Source organism: Microtus ochrogaster, chromosome 5, assembly GCF_000317375.1.
Source record: "Microtus ochrogaster isolate Prairie Vole_2 chromosome 5, MicOch1.0, whole genome shotgun sequence".
Lineage (NCBI taxonomy): Eukaryota > Metazoa > Chordata > Mammalia > Rodentia > Cricetidae > Microtus > Microtus ochrogaster.
The window spans coordinates 82,416,819-82,437,305 of NC_022012.1; the positions used below are offsets into that span (position 1 = coordinate 82,416,819).

General features: G+C 38.3%; 1 protein-coding gene across 1 annotated transcript in view; it reads left to right on the top strand.

The window, feature by feature from the left end:
* Window positions 1-20,487, top strand: part of Smarcc1 (SWI/SNF related, matrix associated, actin dependent regulator of chromatin subfamily c member 1) — a 106,200-nt gene that overhangs the window by 22,323 nt on the left and 63,390 nt on the right. Inside the window, exons 7-14 of the mRNA XM_005348198.2 lie at window positions 4,024-4,093; window positions 6,955-7,030; window positions 8,647-8,772; window positions 10,404-10,525; window positions 13,000-13,124; window positions 14,276-14,335; window positions 15,366-15,403; window positions 19,097-19,218. Of these exons, the coding sequence (XP_005348255.1) occupies window positions 4,024-4,093; window positions 6,955-7,030; window positions 8,647-8,772; window positions 10,404-10,525; window positions 13,000-13,124; window positions 14,276-14,335; window positions 15,366-15,403; window positions 19,097-19,218 (739 nt within the window). The remainder of the gene's footprint in view (window positions 1-4,023; window positions 4,094-6,954; window positions 7,031-8,646; window positions 8,773-10,403; window positions 10,526-12,999; window positions 13,125-14,275; window positions 14,336-15,365; window positions 15,404-19,096; window positions 19,219-20,487) is intronic.

Here is a 20,487-nt window from a genome sequence, read left to right on the forward strand (position 1 = left end):
CCATCTCTCCAGCCCCCTAGAGTTCTTCACTTTAGTCCTTTAACTTTATTTGATTGGATATTTTAAGTAACTTGTCATAAACTTCTCTTATGTTCTGTTTGAGCATGCCTTTTAAAAATTTATTTTCTGTGTATGCTTTTTCTTCTTACATGTACACCTTTAAATCAGAAGAGGGCATCAGATCCCAGATGGTTGTGAACCACCATGTGGGTGCTGGGACTTGAACTCAGGACCTCTGGAAGAGTAGCCAGTGCTCTTAACTGCTGAACCATCTCTCCAGCACCCCAAACAATTAAGTTTTCCTTGGGTTCACCTTCTTATTTAGTTTCTTTAGGTTCACCAATTGTCAAACAATTAATTTTTAAGTTCATTGGTGTCTTTTCTGTTCTTTAATATCTTAGGGTTTTTTGGTTTTATTTATTTTTGTAATTTTACTTTTATATTAGACAGGGTTTAGACAGTGTTAGAACTCACTATGTAGACCAGGCTGGCCTGAGAACTGCCTGCCTCTGCCTCCTGAGGACGGATAAAAGTCTTGCACCAGGCTTAATTTTTCATTTTGTTTGTTTGTTTATTATTTTGGCTTTTTCGCGACAGGGTTCCTCTCTGTAACAACCCTAGGTGTAAACTGACTTGTAGACCAGGCTGCTTTTTTTGTGTTTAGCCTATGTGTGTGTCTATATACCATGTGTATGCAGTGTCTGCAGGAGTCATCTGGGCCTCTGGGACGAGAGTCACAGGGTTGTGAGCCATCTTGTAGGTACTGGAAATCTAACCTGGGTCCTCTGGAAAAGCAACCAGTACTCTTAACCAGTAGCCCCTGTTGGTGGTTCTTTTTGTTTTCTTTTTGGAGTCGGGGTCTCACTGAGTAGTACCTGTGTGTGGCCTTTGAACTCGGCTATGGCTAGCTTAGGTTTTTTATTTTCTTTAGAATTGTTTTAGGTCCTTTTGTTTTCTCCAGCTCTGGTTTTGGTACATTTCTCTTTCCATCGTTCTATTGATAGTTACACAGAGAAACTGACTATCCTGGAACTTGTTTTGCAGACCAAGCTGGCCTTGAACTCACACAGTTCCACCTGCCTCTGTCTTCTTCAAGATGGATTGGATTAAAGGCATGTGCCACCATGCCTGTCTTGGTACATTACAAAAAACAGAAACAAAAAACCCCATGTTTAAACAACAACAACCAAAAAAAAGCCCATGTTTCTCAGTTTGTATAAAGTTTTGGATAGTGGAAAAACATTTCATTCTGAAGTAATTAAATCGTTTAGTGGTTCTTTTCTACACGCTTAATGAGGTACAATTTCTATCCTTTCCTTGAATATTTTGTTTTTTTTCAGTTAATATATTAATATATAGCTGGACATAGTGAGTGGTACATACCTTAATTCCAGCACTTGAGAGGCAGAGGCAGATGGCTCACCGGACAAAAAATTTGTATATATTTATTATATATACATGTGCTTTTGGGTGCATGGAGGGAGATCAGAGAACAACTTGTGGAGTTCTCTCTTGTTATTATATGTGGGTGTATGCATATCACTATCAGAGGATGTTGTGTGGAAGTTGGTTTTCTTTTCCCACCATGTGAGTTTCAGCTATCAAGCTCATGTTCTGAGTCTTGGCTGCAAATGCCTTCATCAGCTTTAGGAGTGCTGACTCCGTCTTTAAATGTGTGCCCCTTTAGAACAATAGGAACAAAAGGTAGCCACTGTCAGGGCTGATTTGGGTATTAGAATTTTCGGCAGTGAAGCCTGTGAAAAATTTCCTAATGGCAAAAGTAATAGCTGTGTAGACATGTAAATATACATTTTTTTTTTTCTTTTCTAGACAGGGTTTCTCTGTAGCTTTGTAATCTGTCCTGGAACTAGCTCTTGTAGACCAGGCTGGCCTTGAACTCATAGAGATTCTCTGCCTCCCAAGTGCTGGGATTAAAGGCATGCACCACCACTGCCCGGCGTAAATCTACATTTTTTATGTATAAGATTTAACCTTAAAGACATATGACTAATAACTGAAAAAAGCCAAATTTAAACCAGCACAATCTTTGAAGATAGATTCAGTATTCCTACAGCAATTTTTACTGTTTTTAAAGAATCCAGAGGTTTATTGGAAGTAGTTCAGTGTTTGAAGGTATTTGTTGACAAGGCTGTCGACCTGAGTGCAATCCCTGGGATCCATCTGGTAGAAGACGACAACCAGCACCCACATGTTGTCTGTGATAGGGCTGTGCATTGCTTTTAGACCTATAGGAGGAGCACATGAGGAAGTTGCTGGTGTACATATACGCACATGACAGTCGGAGATAGGCTTCAAGTGTCTTTCTTGACCAGTTTCTACTTTTTTAGAAAGATTAATATATAGTGATATATAAATATCATTATATATATTATATAAGTATATATGTATTTAAAGATAGGGCTTCTTTGTGTAACCTTGGCTGTCTTGGAATTTGTTCTGTAGATCAGGCTTGTAAATGGAGGTTTCTTTGTCCTACCCATCCTGCAGCCATTTCTAAATCACACAGAGGCTTAATATTAATCACAAACAATTTGGCCTTTAGTCTATACTTATTTGTAACTAGCGGTTAACATTAAATTAATGCATGTCTATTCATCTAAGTATTGCCACATGGCCATGACTTTTCTGGTCTGATGGTATGCTCTCTCTTGAGTGGTTGACTGCCATCTCCCCAACTCCACCCTTTTTCCCTTTCCCTCTATTTTCAGTTTGGCTTTACCCCCTGCCATTAAAAGCCTTGCTGTAGGCCAAAGCAGCTTCTTTATTAACGAATGGGATAAAATCTTTTCACAACATACAGAAGGGTTATCCCACAGTACAGTCTGGCCTCCAACACAGAGATCTGCCTGCCTCTGCCTCCCTAGTGCTGGGATTAAAGGTATGCGCCATCACTGCCTGACCCTTAAGATCTATTTTTCATTGTGTGTGTCCATATGGGAATATGTGCATGTAAATATAGGGCCGTCAGTGGTCAGAAGGTATTAATTAGGTCCCCCGGAGCTGGAATTACATCGGGTTTGTTGTGAGCTTCCCAGTGTGAGTGCTGGGAACTGAACTTTTTTTTTTTTTAATATTTTTTTATTTATTTATTATACAAAATTCTGTCTGTATGCCTGAAGGCCAGAAGAGGGTACCAGACCTCTTTACAGATGGTTGTGAGCCACCATGTGGTTGCTGGGAATTGAACTCAGTACCTTTGGAAGAGCAGGCAATGCTCTTTAACCACTGAGCCATCTCTCCAGCCCCGGGAACTGAACCCTTAATATGCTCTGCAAGAACTGAATATTATTCTGTTCTTGCTTGCTCCTCATTTCTTCAGCCCCTTGTCCTTGTTTTTTGAATCATTTAATGAGCTTGTAGCTTTTCTTTAGTAGACAAGACTAGCTGACCAGTGAACTTCAGTGACCTGCCTGTCTCCATTCACCCAGTGCTGGAGATACAGATGCACACCACCACACTCAGCTTTATTATTTATTTTACTTTTTGTGTGTGAATGTTTTGCCTGTATGCATGTGTGTGCACCTTGTGTGTGCCTATTGAAGTCCCTGGAACTCGGGTTATCAGATGGTTGTCAGACATTTTACAGGTCCTGGCAGCTAGCCTGGGTTATCTGCAAAGTCAGCATGTGCTCTTGATTGCTGAGAGCTGGGCTGAACTTGGTCCTCAAGCTTTGGTGTTGAATCCTTTATTGACTAGCTATTTCCCCAGCTCCAAAAATGTCCCTTTAATCTGTTTGAAAACTTAAAACTTGCAGTAGGAGAGATGGCTGAATAATTCAGAGCACTTACTGCTTTTGCAAAGAACCAGACTTAGGTTCCTGGTACCTACATGTATAACCTCAGATTGCATCTGATATCTGCACTCCTGCTCACATGTAGTGTACATACGTGATACTTGGGACACACACATGCATAAAGTTAAATATTTTCTTAAAATTCTACATAAATCTAGTTCTTATTTTGGCATTTCATCAATTCAACTAATTTTTTTTTCTTCTTTCAGAAGATTGGTTGAGACCAGTGATGAGAAAAGACAAGCAGGTGTTAGTACACTGGGGCTTTTACCCAGACAGGTAATCAATGTTTAACACTGTTACTTTAGTTGTTCATATTTATCTTGATAAAACAATATATGCCCACAGGGCATAAAGAAGAAATTTATTAGCATTTCCATCTCTTTGTTGTTGTCGTCTTGTTTTGTTTTTTTGAGACAGGGTTTCTGTATGTAACCTTGACTGTACTAGAACTTTCTCTGGTAGACCAGGCTGACATCTAACTCACAGATATGCCTGCTTCTGCCTCCCAAGTGCTGGGATGGAAATGTTTTCTCTTTCCCTGTTTCTTTTATTCTTTTTCTCTTATTTTCTTTTTTGGGGGGTGGGTGAGGGACAAAGCCAGGGGTTTACACTGATGGGTAAATGCTTTAGCATCGAACCAGCTTCATTAATTAAATATAGAAACATTTAACATGTATGAAATGCAGTGTGGTATTCTAGTATAAGTGTATATTATATAATGCAAAAAATTGGGGTATTTCATGTTTTTCTTTTTTTTTCTGTCTAGTCTGGTTCTCTTTGTCCTGTCTGTGTTTTTGTGAACAAGCCTCTACCACATACTCCAACTGCTTTGATGCCTACTATGCCATCCATATGATAATGGACTGAACTCTTAAAGCCATGTGCCAAAAACATCTTCTCCCATAAGTTGTCCTCTCAAGTATTCTGACAGGAAATAGCTTTCAAAATACCTGCTCAGCAGTTACACAGAATCAGATACACTGGTGTAGAGACGGCTCAGGTCCTGCCTTCTCAAGGCTTTTTTTTACTCATTTTTGTTAGTAACTATAGGCTGTCCTCTCTTAGCTACTTATATTTATACTTTATAATCAAAACTTTGGAAGAATGTAATTTACATTCCCCCATTATGCTAATCTTTGATTAGTAGTATATTAATTAACCAAGAGTGCTCCCCATCTTAGGGTTAACTATTCTAAGCAAATTCATGAGTGTGTGTGTTTTTCTGTACGTGTCTGTTTTATGCATACAAACAACAGATACTCAATTTAAAAAGGGACTGGTTCCAGGTTACTTTTGAATTTTACTCAAAATAATGGCTATCATACAAATACTTGATTTGAATGTTTTTGTTATTTTAGGAATCAAATTCAAGGTCTTTCACATGTTAGACCATTTCACTTTGTTTTATTATTTTATTGGACACTATAGTAACTTTAACAAGCTTTTCATTTAGTAGGTAATTTTATACTTAATGTTTTCTTGGAAGTGCTTTAGCAGTGTGTAGCTTGCTGATCAGAGGATCTTTGAGAGAGGAAATGTGAGAAGGAAGGATTTGTGGGGAACATTTTGACAACGATGGATTTTCTAGGCTGTGAGGTGCATCATAAATAAAGGGCCTTCTGACCTAGTAGCATATGTTGACGATACCACTTTGTCCTGTAATCTTAGACAGGAGTGAGTGAAAGCCTACAGTGCAGGATTTGATACCTTCGCAAGCCTACGTGATGTGATTTTGACTTTCACTCTTAGTAGGTTGGAGTCTGTACCAGCTTGCTTTCTATTGGTGTGATAAAAGCCATAGCCAAAAGTAACTTGGTGAGGAAAATGTTTATTTGGCTCCATTGTTGAAGGGCAATTTAAGGTGGGAACCTGGAGGTAAAAACTGAAGGATTGCTGGCTACTGGCAGCATGCTCTGTCCACAGTGGGCTGGGCCTCCTACATTAATCCTTAATCAAACAAACTTACTGCAACTGTGCCCACACTGTAATTTGATGTAGGAGTTTTCTCAATTGAGGTTCTTTTATTCCAGATTACTCTAGCTTGTGTCAAATTGTCAAACAAAACAAAAACCTTAACCAGCTCAGAGTCACTGGAAAATTTTGAGTTGTAGAATGGGCTTACTTTTTGAAAAGATTATCCTATTGATATGTGAAAACCCTCAATTCTTGAGAAAGCAATGGGAAGGGTAGGACACTAGCAAGAAGAGTGGAGGAATATTAGTGTAGACTCAGGACACACTTTGAAGGTACACTTGGTAGTTGCTAATGGTTTCATCCTAAGATGTGCTTTGGGGTAAAGGGAGTGTTCTGCCCTCACAGCAGTCGGCACAGTGGACTTGTCTTCTGATGCCAGTGGAGCCTTGCAGGGAGAACTCTGAGGGTGCTTGGTTTGGAGCAGTTGCTACTCATAAGCTATAGAATGTAGAACTATCTATTGGGTTTGAGTTTCAGATTCACTTAAGGGACAGATGTAATATCTAAGAACTGCAGAATGACTGAAAACCTAAATGAAATAACTAAAAGGAGACTCTTGTTTGAAAGCCCTGAATGCTAGTATCAAAGAAATTGTTAATGTTATATTTGTATTATAATGTTTAGTTTGGAAAAAACGACAAGCTGACAGTGGAGACTTAAGGACTTAGTGATGACTACGAGAAAAAACAGACACCAGGTGATAGTACTGACTAGAAGGCTGCTTTAGGGGAGCAGCTTTAAGCAAAGGACTACCTCGATTTCAATTCTTTTTTTAAGTAATTCAGGCAGTTTTAGCTTGGTTTAATTTCATTGATGGTGGTGAAGCTAAAGTGTGTCTGATAATTCTGATTTTTTTAAAGCACTATTGTGTTAAGTATATAATGTGTATGTGAGGGTAGGAACACGCATTCCATGACACACATGTGGATGTGAGAATGGCTTCATGGAGTCAGTTCTTCTCTTATATGTGATTTCTGGGAAATGAACTCAGGTTGTTCAGCATGTATGACCATTTTTTTTAACCCACAAATCATTCTCATTGGCCCATCATTTTACTATGTGTTCCTAATATTTGTAACATATATTCTTAATGGTTGAGTAGTCTCTCTAGTAAATAGACTTTGCCTCTAATTTTGTTTTGTTTTGTTTGTGATTTGCTTTAGCTATGACACTTGGGTCCACTGTAATGATGTTGATGCTGAAATTGAAGATCCACCAATTCCAGAAAAGCCATGGAAGGTAATGGGTCTGTAAAACATAAATTATTCTTCACTGGACCTAGTACATGCCTTTAGTCCCAGTACTTGGGAGGCAGATTCAGGCGGATCTCTGTGTGTTAAAAACCAACCTAGATGACCAGAACGTATAGAAAGACCTTGTCTAGAAAATAAAAACAAAGCAGCGAATCCACAAATTATACTTGAAATTGGAGGTGGCTGGACAGTTAAAGAACTTGTTCTTGCTTAGAACTTAGGATCAATTGTCAACACCAGTGTTCTAGGAGATCTGACACACCAGGCACACCTGCATAGACATCCATGCAGGCAAAATATTCTTACTAATATATATGAATAATAAGTAAAGAAAATAAAAACATACGCAAATTATTTTTACACACTGTAATAGCCTACGGTAAATTTGTATTTGATAAACTGTTACTACTCTGGCTTATGCTGTGCCTGACATTACTATGTAGTCCTTCCTGGCCTTGATTTTGTAATGAGCGTCCTGCCTCAGAACCGTTAGTATTGAGATTATGGGAATGAGCCTGTGCCCAGGCTGCCACAGTGTTTTTAAAAGGGATGCATAATGATGGTCTCCTTTTAATGTCCTCAGTTCGAGAGAATATTCATGTTGCTGATGACTTAGTATCAAGGTTTTAGGAGTTTCTGAATGGTGTGTGCTTGAGAAGAATCCAAAGCCAGTGCAGAGTGTGAGAAATGTGGGTTGTGAAGTTCAGAAGGGGGTGCCTTGAATTAACATCTTTCAACTTTGTTCCTGCCACCACGATGTCACCACCATTATGGACATTTAGCACTCTGGAGTTATACTCTAATATAGACTTTTTGTTTTGTTTGTTTTTTCAAGGTAGGTTTTCTCTGTGTAGCTCTGGTTGTTCTTGAACTCATGCTGTAGACCAGGCTGACCTCTGACTCAGAGAGATCCGCCTGCCTGTGCCTCCTGAGTGCTGGGATTAAAGGTGTGCACCACCACTGCTGGTGAGTTTTTCCAGAGCAGCAGTGAAAGGGTCTTTGTTTGTTCACACAGTCCGGCCTTGGTAACTTCCTGTTGATGATCTTCCTTCAGAAACACCTTTTTTTTTAAAAGAATTATTTATTTATTATATATACAACATTCCTTCCATGTATGCTTGCATGCCAGAAGAGGGTACCAGATCTCATTATAGGTGGCTGTGAGCCACCATGTGGTTGCTGGGAATTGAACTCAGGACCTCTGGAAGAGCAGTCAGTGCTCTTAACCTCTGAGCCATCTCTCCAGCCCCCAGAAACACCTTTTTAAAACACATTTTTAAAAGAGCAGAATTCGTTTTTTAAAACATACAACTTGAGGGCTAGGCAGGGTGGTGCACGCATGTTTTTTTTTTCTTCTTATTCCTATTCTAAACATTTGTCTCTTTCTATTCTTGAATAAGTATAGTTCTGGAACTTTCTCTTTGTTTACAAAATTGTGTGCCTATCAGAAAGTTCCTAGCCTTCATTAGATAATTATTCCTCTGGTGGGTTGGACCTTATGAGTATTAGCTGTCATCTGCTCCGTAGTCCTGAGGACCCTGACAGAAGAGGAGGGAAATTTCTAGTGTCAGATGATAATTGGGTCAATTTGATGGGTTTTAGGTTCATGTAAAATGGATTTTGGACACTGATGTTTTCAATGAGTGGATGAATGAAGAGGACTATGAAGTGGACGAGAACAGGAAGCCAGTGAGTTTTCGTCAGCGAATTCCAACAAAGAATGAAGAGGTATTTATTCTGCCACTGTTTCTTGACCATGTTTACCTTTTCTTTTTTCTTCTCCATGTTTTCTTTCTGTTACCTTAATACTAAAACATCTTTATCACACTTTATTTTGTTCATTTTTAAATTTTTAAATATTTATGTTTTAGTTTTTTGCTTTTTTTTTTTTCAAGGACAGGGTTTCTCTGTGTAACTGCTATCCAAGAACTCACTCTGTAGACCAGGCTGTTCTTGGACTCAGAGAATCACCTGTCTGCCTCCCAAGTACTGAGATTAAAGGCCCTGCCCTCCATGCCTGACGCTAATCTTGACCCTAATCTTTTTTTTTTTAAGAACAAGTAGTTCCCATCTTGTTTACCTGTTTCACTCTTTCTTCTGAGCTGGACTGTCCAACATAGACAGTGACTATCATGTATTTCATGTTTACAAGTGTTTTTGTAGTGCCTAAGGAGATATAAAGAGGGTATTGGGTTCTCTGGAACTGGAGTTAGGCAGTTTTGAGACCACATGTGGGTGTTGGGAACGGAACCTGAGTGTCTGGCAAAGTAGTAGCAAATACTCTTATCTGAGATGTGTATCCAGCCCCCCAAAATTCTAAAATTGGGTCCTTATTATATTTAGTTTGTATTTGTTTTGTGATTTGATTGTCAATAAAAATTTTTAAATTTTGGACCTGTTCTGAGAAATATATATCTCCTTTAATACTTAATTTTTTTTTCTTTTGCTGAAAATCCAGTCTCATCTAGGGCTTTTCAAATACTTGCAAACCTTCTGCCACTTTGGAATATTTCATCCTCAAAGTATTTTATTAGTTTTTTTTAAGGCAGAGCTTTCTCTGTGTTATTTTTGCTGTCCTGGAACTCACTCTGTAGACCAGGCTGGCCTCAAGCTCTTTTCTGCTTGCCTCTGCCTCCTGAGTTCTGGGATTATAGGTGTGCACTTGAGTACCTAGCTTTCAGAGTAGACTATTTTATCAATGACACCTTTTTTTATTTTTTGTTTTTTTGAGACAGGGTTTCTCTGTAGCTTTGGAGCCTGTCCTGGAACTAGCTCTTGTAGACCAGGCTGGCCTTGAACTCATAGAGATCCACCTGCTTCTGCCTCTTTAGTGTTGGGATTAAAGGTATGCACCACCACCGCCCAGCTTATAAATGACACTTTTGACAGTGTTATTTGACCTTGTACTTTCTGTGTTCAGTAGCATGTTTCATTTATATTAATAGTTACCAACATGCTTCTTTATCTGGGAGCACAAATATTGAGCACTGGTGTGTTTTGTTGTTTGTGGAATTCTACTGCAGTGGATCTCAACCCTTTAATACGTTTCCTCATGTTGTTGTGATCCCCAACTATAAAATTATTATTTTTGTCGGTAATTGTTATTTATCATAATATAAATACCTGTGTTTTCCTATGGTTCTATGCAAACCCTTCTGAATGGGCCATTATACACCCCAAGGGTTTGTGACCCACAGGTTGAGAACTGCTCGCTTTGTGAATCAAGAAAGTTTTTTCTGTGCTGGTATTTGGTGCTTAGTGTTGTTTCTTCATTTTCTGTGATCCAGTATATGAAAAGTCAGAAACTGAGGAATGACAAGTTGTCTGATTCCTTTTTTTTTTTTTTTACTTCTTCCTAGCCAGTCAGAAGTCCAGAGAGGAGGGATCGAAAAGCATCAGCTAATGCCCGAAAGAGAAAACATTCCCCCTCTCCTCCTCCTCCCACACCCACAGAATCCCGGAAGAAGAGTGGGAAAAAAGGGTAAGATGTTTGTAGCATGTTTGGAAGTCTGTGAGAGAAAACTGTAGTTTTTATATTCATGTTGGAGTTTTGCCAAAAAGAATTCTTTTTGGCTTTTTTGAAGTCTTTTACTTTGATAGCTTGTCTTTTAGCTTGTTTTGGTTATTGCATTAGAATTTTTTATTTCTGATTGCATGCGTGCGTGTGTAGGTCCTCACCTTTTACCATGAGGGTAGGTCCCGGGATGGAGTTCATGCTGGCAGGCCACGTGTCTGAGCCATCCTTCCAGCCGTATAGTTTTTACAGGAATCTTACATTTCAATAGTTTTAATAGAAGTTTTACTTCTATAAAAACATTTTAGATACAACCATTTCTCCTTGTGGGTAAGTACATATTGGAAAAGTGTCAGGTAAGGAATCTAGAAATCATGTTGTGGAGCCGGGCGGTGGTGGCGCACACCTTTAGTCCCAGAACTCGGGGGTCAGTAGCAGGCAGATCTCTGTGAGTTCAAGGCCAGCTTGGTCTACAAAGTGAGTTTCAGGACAGTAAGAACTACACAGCAAATCCCTGTCTTAAAAAACAAAATAGCAAACAAATAAAAAAGAAAAGTAGTCATGTCCTGATACGAGTGTTGGCCCTTGACAGGCAAGTGTAGGAGTGTTGCTAAAGGTTTTAGGCTAGCCTAGTCTACAAAGCATATTCTAGGATAGCCTGGGCTTAATTCCGTGACACACCATAGCTATTGTCTGACTAACCCTCCCATTTGTGTTTAAATGACTGACATAGAACCTGTAACTGTTGAGTTGTTGGATATCCTGACAGTCTTGAGTGACAATTTGGGGTTTTTGTTTTGCTGTGTTGTGTTTTATTTGATTTTATATTTTATTTTGTCTTTTTAGGCAGGTTTTTTCTGTGTAATTCTGACTGTCCTGGAAATCACTTTATAGACCAGGCTAGTCTTGAACTCAGATCTGCACGTCTTTGCCTCCCAAGTGCTGGAAACAAAGGTGTGCACCACCACCACCCAGCATTAACTTTGACTTCTATTGAATTAATTGCTGATAATATAAAATGAAACTCTATTTGTATAAATACAGTGCCTGGAGTACAGATGATGCTATATGGTAATTCTATCATAAATAGATACTTGATAATTCAGACCTGCCTACTTTAACACACGTACATATATTTTGGTTGACTGGTTGGCTTTTCAAGACAGGGTTTCTCTTTGTAGCCCTGGCTGTCCTGGAACTCACTCTATAGACAAGCCTGGTCTTGATCTCAGTCAGCCTGCCTCTTCTTCCTGAGTGCTGGTATTAAAGGCGTGCAGCACCACCAGTATGCTTTGTTAAGATTGTTTTATTTTGAGTCGGGGTATGTAGTCTTGTCTGTCCTTACCTCACTATGTAAGCAGGCTGGCCTCAAACTCAGGAACATCTGCTTGCCTCTGCATGAAACAGGCTAGAGTCATTTGAGAAGAAGAAATCTCAATTAAGGAAATGCACCTACCAGATATCCCCGTGAGCAAGTCTGTGGTGCATTTCCTTTATTGATGTGGGATGTGGGAGGGCCACTGCTAGACTGGTGGGCCTGGGTGTTGGAGAGATGACTCAACAGTGAAGAGCATTGCCTCTTCTAGAGGTCCTGAGCTTAATTCTTAGCAACACAGCTCACAACTGTCTCTAGTGGGATCTGATGCCCCTTTCTGGCATAAAGGTGTACATACCGATAGAACACTCATACATAAAATATTTAAAAAAAAAAAAAAAGACAAACAGGTTGAGTTAGCTATCTAGTAAGCAGCGCTTCTCAGGCCTTCTGTATCAGTTCCTGCCTCTAGGTTCTTTTTTTTCTGTCGTGTATTTTCTTGATGTGTGTGTGTGTGTTGAGACAGTTTCACCATGTTTCTTAGGCAGGCTGAGAGCATCCTTCTGCCTTGCCATCCTAAGTGCTTCAGTTCTAGGCATGTGCCACCATATCGTGATGTAATGCTTTTTTGTTTGTATCTCGCATGAATTAGGTGCTGATTCTGTCTTTTTTATAATTCCTCAAGTATGAAAATCCTTTCCGTCTTTATTTTCCAGAGTATACCACTTATTTTATAAATGGTAACTATTTAGAAAAAGAGCCTTGGTAGTTTTTCATAAGGAGCATAAGGAGTTTTTAGTTTTTAATACTCAAATGATAACCTCAAGAAAATACAGTTGTCTGTTTTCTAAACCTTTTCATTTTATTGTGTATAGGATTGTATTGTGAGAGAATGCTGTATTTTTTTTAGCAGGTGTTCTTTTATACCCTCATGAATAGTAGGATGACTGTTGCATTTCTTAACCAGTCGCTTAGTTTCAGCCTTATTTGATGTTTCTTGAGTCAGGTATCTAATTTGTTTGATTTTTTTTTTTAAAGTAATTCTGAATATAAATAATAATTTAGAACTTCAAATATTGTGCTAAAAATATCTCTAATTGCCCTTTTTCTGCTTTGTATATATCAGACAAGCTAGCCTTTATGGGAAGCGTAGAAGTCAGAAAGAAGATGATGAACAAGAAGATCTTACCAAGGACATGGAAGACCCAACACCTGTACCAAATATAGAAGAAGTGGTGCTCCCTAAGAACGGTTGGTTTTCTTCTGCCTAATGCTGAGTGGTGTCTGTCCCTTCACCATACAACTTGTAATGTTATGTTCGGTGTTCTTTCCTTCTTTTAGTTTTTGAGATAGCACCTTTCTGTATAGCCCTGGCTGTCCTGGAATTCACATGTAGGCCCAGGCTAGCCTGGAATGCACAGAGATCTGTCTGCATCTTTCCACATCCTGAGTGTTGGGCTTGTGCCACTGTTCCCTTACCTTTTAATATGAATAGATTTTCTTCTATAAGTTTTAAAATATTCTCACTTTCTCGTGTTACTTATGGGCTATGTTACATTTTTTGTGATTTCTTTATTGATTAGATATACCAGGTACATATATTTAAACCTAGCTTTTGTATAGTATTGTGTAGTGAAGAGGTGAGCAGGCCTGATTTTCGTCCCACCAGGCTCCCGCACAGCTAGCTTAGCCCCCCACGTTTGTTGTTTTTTTTGCCTGCTTCTGCCTCTGCCTCCCCAGTGCTGGGATTTTAAAGCTATGTGATACCACAGCAGTGTTTTTTGAGACAGGGTTTCTCTGTGTGATAGTCTTGACTGTCCTGGAACTTCCATTTTAGCCCAGGCTGGCCTTGACTTCACAGAGATCTGCCTGCCTCTACTGGATTGCTGGGATTAAAGGTGTGTGTCACCAATACCTTTTTAAAGAGAAAATCCATAATGTAAAAACATGCTAATGGTTAATACACCAAAGTTTTGGGAGAAGGGATGGAATATCGTAGATTGATAAGTTCACTTTTTTACATTTGTAAAATAGAAATATGTTCTATTTGAGTGGTTAATAATAGAATTATAGAAGCTTGGCAGGTAGTTTATTGTCTTGAGGCCAAAGCCCATGATTTTGACATGAAATTGAGTAGTGGACTCCACTGAGGTTATAGTGATACCCATATGTATTCTGTTCTGTCATGTTGTTTGTACTTTTGCTTATTTTATGGTAATGGTGTTTTGTCTGCAGGTATGTGTACCACACAGGCCCAAGGAAGTAAGGGGGTTTCAGTACTTGGGATTACTGTTACTCTGAGACGCTTGCTCTTAATTGTTTAGCTGTCTTTTCAGCTTCTCACTGTATATTTTTAAAATTGAGTTACTATTTTTTTTAACACATGATTTTTCCTCTTCTAGTAAACCCAAAGAAAGACAGTGAAAACACACCTGTTAAAGGGGGCACAGTGGCAGATCTAGGTAAAGAAACCATATACAAATGCTTTCTCTTGACTATGTCTGAGCCTTCAATCCTGCTTGCTTTCCTGCAGATTGTTACTTTCGTGTACTTTGTTGACTACTGTCCAGGGTTAACCAACAGTCTTCTTACTGTCATCTTTGATTTTCTTACCATGATCTGTTGTTTGTGTTCCCAGTGACCTCCAGCTGTTAGTGCATGGCATTTTCTCATAGACTAGCAAAAACTTGGCAATATTTTATTTTCACTTGAAAATAGTTTTCACGGGCAGTGGTGGCGTACACCCTTAATCCCTGGCTAGATTTTTCTTTCCTTTTTTTTTTTTAAAGATTTATTATGTACACAGTGTTCAGCCTCTATGTATGCCTGCAAGTCAGAAGAGGGCACCAGATCTCAGTACAGATGGTTGTGAGCCACCATGTGGTTGCTGGGAATTGAACTCAGGACCTCCGGAAGAGCAGTCCGTGCTCTTAACCTCTGAGCCATCTCTCCAGCCCCTAGATTTTTCTTTTTATAATCAACATTTATGCCTTAGATATTCTGTACTCAGTAGATAGCTACATTTTTTTTTTCTTTTTTAAAAGCTGAAATTTTACTGTGTGTTCAAGACTGGCCTTAAACTCAGGATCTTCTGCATCTACTAGGGCTGGAGAACTGTGCCATCATGCCCGCGTCAGTCACTAGTGCTTTTTGCTCTCTTCCTTATTCTGGAATCAAGAAAACCATTTGCCCATACCCATCCTTAGGATACTGGTGTTTCAGTCACATCTCATACATGTTAGTTAACAAGATCTTGCTGTGATGCTATGATTATGATAGCTGGTAAAAATAAAGTTTTTATTTGTTGATACGTTGATAGGTCCTTCCATCTCTACATATTTGTGTAAAATGATCGTCTATTTCTATTGAATATTTTTAATGATTTATTTTATTCATTTTTTTGTCCAGTATTAGTTTTGAAGACTATAAAGATTCCACATAATTCAAAATAGCATTGAGTGATTATTAAAACAACTTATTTTGATTTTGCAGATGAGCAGGATGAAGAAGCAGTTACAACAGGAGGAAAGGTAAAAGTTCATTTCATCCTGAGCTGAGAGAAGTTTCTGTTGATCATGTATGTGCACTGAGCAGAAACAGAATTTTCTGTTTCCAACCTTACCTGGATCTGAGAATGTCCTTGAATTACTGATCCTCTAACCTATCCCACCTGACTGCTGATAGTATCATGTCAGGTTCACGGAATGGGGAATATATCTGAGGGGCTTGTGTACGTTACGGAAAAGGCACCTACTACCTCATCCCTTAGCCCATTCATTCCTCTTCTTTTGACAGGGTCTCCAGTTTTTGCTCAGCCTGGCCTAATTCTTGCTTCAGTGAGTGGGCTGTCCTGATCTCCTTGAAATCAGGGCATACACTACTGTACCTCATTTTTTTTTCTTTTTCGAGACATATCTTCAAACTATTGTCCAGTTGGATTTGACCTTGAATCTTATGGCTACTTTTTAGGATTACTGTCATTAGCGACTGCATCCACTTAAATTTCCTTTTTCATAATTTAATTTCTGACAATAGTTTTGGTTTTTTGTTTGTTTTTGAGACAGGGTTTCTCTGTGTAACAGTTCAGACTGTCCTGGAACTCGCTTTGTAGACCAGGTTGGCCTTGAGATCATCCTGCCTCTGCCTCCCAAGTGCTGGGATTAAAGTCTTTTCCCAAACAGGCCAGCAATATGCATTTTGCTTTATAATAAAAAAATTTATTGAAAAAAATCTTAGTGTTTTCGAAGGATCACCCTCATGTAGTGTAATTTTTAATTTTGTTCTCTTCTATTTCCAAAGTAGTAATCACAATTTACTACATTGCTGTTGGTATGCCAATGGATTCAGATGGGTGGTGAATATCTTGCCTTGATTTTCTCACTTTTCTCTTTGTACAGGTGTAATGTAGATTACAACTAAGGTAGACTCATTTAACTTTTTTCAAGCTTTAATTTTAATTTTGGACAGATTTATTTGGGGGAGGGCAACACAGATTCATTTTTTTTAGCCATGTTTCTGTGTGTTTGTGTGTGTGTGTGTGCGTGCGCCACACTGTTTTCAGTTGCCCATGGATACCAGAAGAAGGAGTTTGATCCTTTGGAATCTGTTATGTACTACCAGATATGGGTGCTGGTCACCAAACTTAGGTCATCTATAGGACAGCAAAATGCCTTTAACTCCTGAGGCATCTTATTCCCCTCAGACTTTCTGATCACCTGCTTTCCATTCACCAGTTCTGGTGTAGAGACCGATCACGGTGATGCTGAAAGGTGTGAGGTAGGACCTTCCTCTTTTTAAAGGGGGATTGGCCGTTCCAGTCAATCTCTCAGGTTTGATTATAATAATTTTCTAGTATTGCCTGGAATTCTTAAACGTTCCATCTGCTTCTGTGAATCCTGCGGCTAAAGCTGTATACCACCATGCTTAGCAATATGTACAGTTAGCAGATAAGTTTCTTTGAATGACTTTTACTTGCTAAATATACTTGTAATAAATTGCTCCAAAGTAACATTTAACATTACATTGATTTGTTTTATGTATCTATGGGAAGATTTGTAATAAGATTCAGATATTATTTATTGTTTTAGATATTTATTGTTTAGATATTATTTATTTTTTTATTATTTTTTGTTTGTTTGTTTTTTTGTGTTTTTTTTTTTTGAAATGGTCTTTACATAGCCTTCTCTGTCCTTGAACTCACTGCTGACCAGTTGGCAGGATCTCAAAGATTATCCAAATGTCTCTGCTTCCCAATTACTGGGATTTAAGGTTCAGTAGGGTTTTTTTTGTTTGTTTTTTAAGACACTGACTCATATATTTGAGGAAAAGGCTTTCCTCACATTCATTGTGTGACTGACTCCTAATTTTCACATCTTTATATCCTGATCGCTGGGATTCTAGGTGTGTGTTACCATAGCCAACTCATGTAACTTAAATTTGAAAGAGTGAGATATGGCTGGTGTTGGCAGAGTTCAGGGCCATCTTGGTGTACATATTGAGTTCTAGGCCAGTCAGGCCTATACAGCAAGGTTCTCCCTACTCTCCCCCCAAAATTTAGAATGACTCTTTTAATAAATCAGTGTATTTGTTTTCTTATTGTAATTTTTGTGATCACTGACTTTTGTTTTTCTTGAGGAAATACTAATCAAGGGAGGACACTCTTACACAAGGTTTAGACACACAAATATGATGAGAGGTTGATAATTTTTCCAGAATTTACTATATAGAATAGATCCTTCTCAAACTGAAATTGCTTTTGTCTCTGCCTTCTAAATTCTGTGATTAAAGGTGTGTGCCACCATACCTGGCTTCCATCGTATGTATGCTTACGCTAATCATGAATAGTCAATTGGAGGCTTTTAGATATTTTCTGAATGTTTGGTCTATCTTCTTTGGAAATTGGCAGGCATGCTGACATGGCTTAGCTGATAAAAGCAATTGCCGTGCAGTCTTCTGAACACATGTAAAGGAAGAAGTAGAAAAACCGGCTCTACAGTTAACCTCTGACGTTCATACAACATCCACTCCAAAAAAGAACATAAAGGCCAACAATACAGACACCTACAAGATGTGATTGCCTTTTGTAAAGTGTAATCTGAGATAATCAGTGAAGGAAGTTTCTGAGATCCTCAGACCATGTCATTATAAACTCATCTGATCATTTAAACTGGATATCTGATCCAGTAGCATTGGAACAGGGTCTCAATATTTAACACAGGCTATGTGTGTGTTGTGTATGCATTCAGTTTTGAGAGAAAAAATTGGGGGAGTTGCGTCTCCTAAATGGGGGACTGGGACTACTCTACAATACTTGCCTTTTAGTTGCACTTCTTGGATGTGTGTTATGGCCATAACTTACTACTTCTGCCTGTTTTTCTACAGAAATATTTAGTTGCTTTTGTAACTCTTGAATCACTCTGAGGAATCAACTAGTTTTGGTGTTTAGGGCTATTAACACACACTTCTGTTTTAGTATTTGGAATAGAAGCAATCTTATCATTATGCTTTGTTAGAATATTTCCCTCTTTCTAAGTAATGTAAAAATTAAGTATTGATTTACTTTCTTAAAACCATTGTGAAGGACTTTAGAGACTTTTGCTGCTGTTTGTCGAGTGCTCTGTTTGATTCCCACCACCACATGGTGGAGCTCATAACTGTAGAGTTAGAGGAACTGATGCCCTCTTCTGGCATCTCTAGATGTACATGCTGGAATACACTTGAAATAACAGTTTCAAAAAGAGTTGGTACCTGTTAGTTCTTGATTATGAAAGTGTTTCTTTTCTTTTTTTTTTTTTTAAATATTTATTGATTTATTATGTATACAATATTCTGTCTTTGTGTATACGTGAAGGCCAGAAGAGGGCACCAGACCTCATCACAGATGGTTGTGAGCCACCATGTGGTTGCTGGGAATTGAACTCAGGACCTTTGGAAGAGCAGGCAATGCAACTCTGAGCCATCTCTCCAGCCCCAAGTGTTTCTTTTTTTAAAAAAGTTAATCTTGTTATTAGATAATTTGAGTGTTATTTTGATAAAAGAAAAAATAAAGTTTGTTGTCAGTGCAGTGCTTTTTATCCCCTTAAAAGTAAGAAAGATCTGTGCTTGAGAACTGTTTTCCTCCTCCCTCCAGTTGGCTCCACTATCTTCATTTTGTTTGACCTAGTATTTGCGTGATTTGTCTGTAGTTTTTTCTCTCAGCTAGCTTGTCTTTCATATTTTTATAGGAAGATGAGGATCCTAGCAAAGGTGATCCTAGTCGGTCTGTTGACCCAGGTGAAGATAACGTGACAGAACAGACCAATCACATCATTATTCCCAGCTATGCATCCTGGTTTGATTATAACTGGTGAGTGGGCTTTACCCACCTGAGGGGTGGGAACGCTGATATTCAAACTGGTTTGTACTGTTTTGTTCACTTCTGAGTCACCGTGAATAAAGAAGATGGGCGGCTATTTATTTATTTAATTATTACATATTCTTAGGTTTTGTTGCTGTTGTTTTTGTGTTTCCTCATCACTGTGCAGTAGTCTTTAAGCTGTGGGTTATGACCCATTTGGGGTTGCATATCAAGATATCCTCAATAGCTGATATTTGCATTACAGTTTATAACAGCAGCAAAATAATGTTATAAAGTAGCAGCAAAATAAGTTTATGATGGGGGTCACCACACAGAAGGCACTGTATTAAAGTGTCATGGCATTAGGAAAGTTTGAGAATCACTGTGCTATAGGGTCTTGTTTTGTAACCCAGGCTGGCCTCACTTTTGCAATTTCTAGGTTGGGTCTTAGTCCCTCTTTTTCCTTCTTTGTTTTAAAATTGTTTAAAAATAATTTAGAAGTAAAAGTTGTTTTAAATACAAAGTTTCATAGATCACTGATTTGTTATGTAATTAATACTTAGCATGTTGCCTCTCTGGAACGCTTTCTTTGGAACCCATATGTCTTCACATATACATCAGTAACCAAAATCTGGCTACATAGTCAATTCATATAGAGTTTGCTAGGCCTAATCTTTTTTTCTTTGACTCTACAATGTTTCTGACCTAAAAAAAAAAAAAACCTTAAAAATTATCAGATATCCTTATATATAGTTCCTTAATAAGAGCTGACAATCCTCGACATATTTTAGTTCATCACAGTTTTGAGGGCTAGAAGAAGACAAACTGGTGTTGAGGAATCTGACTAACTATTATAAATTCCAACTCTCTGATGACTTCGTTGTGTGGCCATACTTATTACTTTGAGTTTTGTTAACCACTTTCCGAAGAAATCTTATCATTTTGTGCCATTTTGTTGCCATGATGTTATAGAAAAATGAAGTAATAAAGTTTTTATTTTCTTCATAATTTTTGTTTCTTTTTGAGACTAGGCCTTGAGTTATACCGTAGGCTATCATCAAACTTTTATCAATCTTTACTGTTTCTCAATTGTTGGTGGTACAGACTTGAGCCACTATTCTAGTAGAAGTTTTTTAGTTAATTTAGACAATAGAAAACTAAGAGGAATAAAAAAGAAAACTATGATGTGTTATATGGGTCACAAATTCACAACCTTTTAACTGTGTTGTTTCTTCTTACATGTAAAAGAAATTGTCCAAACTAATTTTAGGAGGAAAT